We start from the raw sequence: 3,991 nt of genomic DNA, 5'->3' as shown, positions 1-3,991 counted from the left end.
AATCAATAAAAACAGAGCAAAAACTTGCCCATGTTTTTGAGTCCGACCCGTTTATAAGTCAAATCTAGTTGGTCTCCATTCTCTACCCTTATCCAATACTCTAAACAACGGATTAATAAACGCCGACGTGTTGGCTATATTCAATTCATTCCACTGCAGTTCAGGCATCAAACAAATAAATGGTGGGCCACACTCAAACTCTCTTTACAGGTCCACGAAGAAACATAGCCGAAAATTTCCCTTCTTTTAAAGCCCAAAAGTGGGTCCACTTTATAAAGCCAGGCTAAAAAAAAAAAAAAAGAAAAAAAAAAAAGTGATGATGGTGGGTATTGACCATCGATACACATGCATGCATGATGCATATGTATATACATCATCAGCCACCATCGTAGTCAAATATCTCATCCACACCCACATGACCCTCCTAAATCGTTGTCCTCCAGTTCGAAACGAACCTGACTATATCGACGGTGCATGAACAAGGATCATTATTTTTAAGGGTCCCACTGTAGACCATCCATAGTACACAAAATGGTGGGACCACCAGTAACTTGAACCATGAAAACACCCGTTCGTCCATGAGTTGTTTAGGTTGCAAGGGAAAGGATACTTGTGTCTGCCGCTCATGGCCTTTGCAAGAAATTAAGCCGCTCAAGAAACGTATCCCTCCTCTCAACTCTATCATCTTTTATATATGTTCCTCCTCAAGATCTTCACGATCATTTATCAATGGGAAATTGTGTTTTCAAAGGGTTTGGAGGGATGGAAGAAATGGTGAAGGTGGTGACCTCGAATGGCGGCATCATGGAGCTCTACGCACCCATCACTGCAGAGTGCATAACCAACGAGTTCCCCGGCCATGCCATTTTCCGAAGCCGCAGCCTCTTTGCGCCGCCTCTCCTCCACAACGAAGAACTCCACTCGGGCAAACTCTACTATCTCCTCCCTCTAAACCCCTACAAGCCCAACACTACCAACAACAACAACATGATCAGTGGGTCCGAGTCCGAGCAACCCGACGACACGACCGTCGTTAACGCCAATTACGTGTCTTCTTCATCGTCTAACGTTTTAGCGACACCATACCGCATGTCGTCATGCGACAACCAAGGGATCATGAAGCGGTTCTCGGAGCCGGAAGTCGTTCCGAGGTATAATAGCTCCGGAGTTTGGAAAGTGAAGCTTGTGATTAGTCCTGAGCAGTTGTCGGAGATTTTGTCGCAGGATGCTCGCACCGAGGCGTTGATAGAGAGCGTGAGGACCGTTGCCAAGTGCGGCAATGGCGTGCCGTCGGCGACTAATTCAGACCAGTGGAGCTTGTCCAGTAGTTGGAAGGGATAGTCCCATCGATGTGAAGTAAATACATATATGTTTATTTTTTCCAGTTCATTTTTTTTTTCGGTTTTTAAATTTAAATGTTAATGCATGTAGGGTAGCAACTTGATGAAATGAAACTTGATGCAGCTGCATGTGAAGTAATTTGTACCCCTTTTTAGCTAAATTTGGAGGCATTATATTATATGTTGGTAGTTTAATAAAACTGTCCTTTTTCTGTTTTCGTTTTCAATTTATTCACTATCAAATCTTGATTATGCATGCATGTTATGCACTAGCCACTCTACAAATTAACACTTCCAGATGCTAAACGGTCTGTGGTTTGGTTAGCATAATTTCTAACCTTTAAAATGAAAGCCTGAAGTTTGAAATTCCCATCTTCCAACTCAAAAAAAAAAATAAAAATAAAAATAAAAAAAATAAAATAAAAAACACTTCGGAAATAAAAGCAAAGTGCATTTAAAGAGAGGTAAAAGAAATTTTTAGAATTTATTTTAATTCTTAATTAAGAACTATAAAGTGAAAGAAAGATTTACATATAAAATAATTTTTCAATATTTATTACTGTCAAAATAAGTTTCTAGGAATAAATAACTATAGGGTATATTTGATACAGAAAAGATTGTATATATAAACAAGAGGACGTTAGAGATGATTTAATTTTCATAATTATCAAATTAGGTAAAAATAATAAGTAAATCAAATTATAAATTTGATATTATCTCTAGCGCAAGTCCATTTCGAAGATGAAGATTCAAGAATCATGATACACCTAATTTCTAACATGATATATCATGACAACTTCCTTAATTCTACCCTTAAAAAATACTATAAAATATTTACAATGTCACGATGATCTTTACTCCATTTCTCTTACTCATCTATATATATATATATATATATATATATATATATATATATATCATCTCGTAAATAAATAAATAAAAATTAATCAAACAGGTTAAGATTAGGAAGTTGCGTTCAGGAATTTAAGACATCGTTTGGTTTTATAACTATTCTCATCTTATTTTATTTTATCTAATTATTATAATTTTCTTAAATTTTTACATAAAATAAAATAAATAATTTAAATTTTTTAAAATTTAAAATATAATAATATTAAAAAATATAAATCTTAATAACATTTTATTCAAATTTTAATTTTTATATTAACATATTTCACCTCATCAATATAAATTATGAGACCAGAAATCACATGATTTGGTGCTGTGTACCGTACGTCCACTCAATCATCCATCTAGCTAGCCTAGACGCTTCCCACTTATAGTTAGTTCTTCCCTTGTTAATCACACTTAACAATTTACACAGATTGACAACCTCTAAAGGTCTCCCAATTCAAAAGAGTTTACGTGCAAGGCACATATTTGTAGAAAAATGAAGAATAAAAAGGACAAAAATTGAATGTAAATTTGATAATATGGTGATACTCTCGTGAAGATATTTATCCCATAAGTTGATGATAGATAAAAGGAATTAAATGCCTTCAATGTGCATCACTGATCCCTATTTATAGGCTATGAGACACTAGTTAGTAAGGAGTACAACCATTAGTAATGTAATGGTTGGCAAAAGGTACAACCATTAACAAGTACGTGACACAACTTTTTGACTAAATCAAAAGATTGTATCTCTTGACACTTCCTTAACCATCAAGTCCCATAAGAACATTACCAAAGAGAGGGTGTTATTCCAAGAGGTACACCGTTTGGTGATCACACCTTTTATTATTATATCTCCCACTTGATCACATAAAACAATGATGATCTAGTTAAGCATTTTACCTTGGTACCAATATAAGCTTTCCACTACTTAACTCTCATCTGCATACTTTTACAGATCAATGTCAGAGCATGACAAGCCTCCACGAGCACATGCTTTTGTCATTACTTTATTTGACCACACCCTCCACCATATGTGCTCTCACTGACTACATATAAAGGGTGACTTCATTTCACTAAAAAAATTTAGTAAATGACATTAATTCTCCATGACTAGATCAATAATCAATATCCCCTTCATAATTGATGACTTTAACCGAATATATAACATATGTATCAACGTACGTTGAATTTTCGTTAAGATATTCCTATTGGGACTTTCCCTAATCACCTTATCATCGACTTTACAAATGATCGACCAATTATTTTGTTAATCAACCTGCACTAAAATTTTATTAAGTACTTACCCTAAGGCCATTTATGAGATTTTCCTTAATGACCTTATAAATGACTTTATAAATGACCAAAATTTTCATTTGGGTATCATCATAATTCCAATTTTCTTGGCATCCCTAGGATTTTCTGAGTTATGCATGTCGACAATGAGATTGCTTCACCTAAGTTTCTCTCAACCCCATTCTAGTAACATGTTCTCTAAATTTCTCTAGAGATAATCATTTGGTCATCGAATTTGCCATCATCTCAATCGAGGAAATAAAATTAATCTTGACCCCACCTCTTTCCACTCTATCTAAAATATAATGATAATGCACATCAATGTATTTTCTCTTGGAACTCTGTGTTTTACTTTTTATCAATGAGATGATAAACTGATTATCACAAAACACATTGATTGGTTTTGTAGATAAACCCAAATTTAAGCTTTCAATAAAGCGGTTCATCCACACCACATTACT

The 3,991-nt window shown here is 34.7% G+C and overlaps 1 protein-coding gene across 1 annotated transcript; it reads left to right on the top strand.

The window, feature by feature from the left end:
- Positions 1 to 570: 570 nt before the first annotated feature.
- Positions 571 to 1,540, top strand: LOC108992617. The gene has a single exon (XM_018967219.2). It carries the CDS (start codon positions 730 to 732, stop codon positions 1,339 to 1,341), a length of 612 nt encoding a protein of 203 aa, XP_018822764.2. The 5' UTR covers positions 571 to 729; the 3' UTR covers positions 1,342 to 1,540.
- Positions 1,541 to 3,991: the final 2,451 nt, after the last annotated feature.

This window comes from Juglans regia, chromosome 7, assembly GCF_001411555.2.
Source record: "Juglans regia cultivar Chandler chromosome 7, Walnut 2.0, whole genome shotgun sequence".
NCBI classification, from domain to species: domain Eukaryota; kingdom Viridiplantae; phylum Streptophyta; class Magnoliopsida; order Fagales; family Juglandaceae; genus Juglans; species Juglans regia.
Note: the sequence above shows the minus strand (reverse complement) of the source record. Positions and strands in the feature narration are given on the sequence as shown.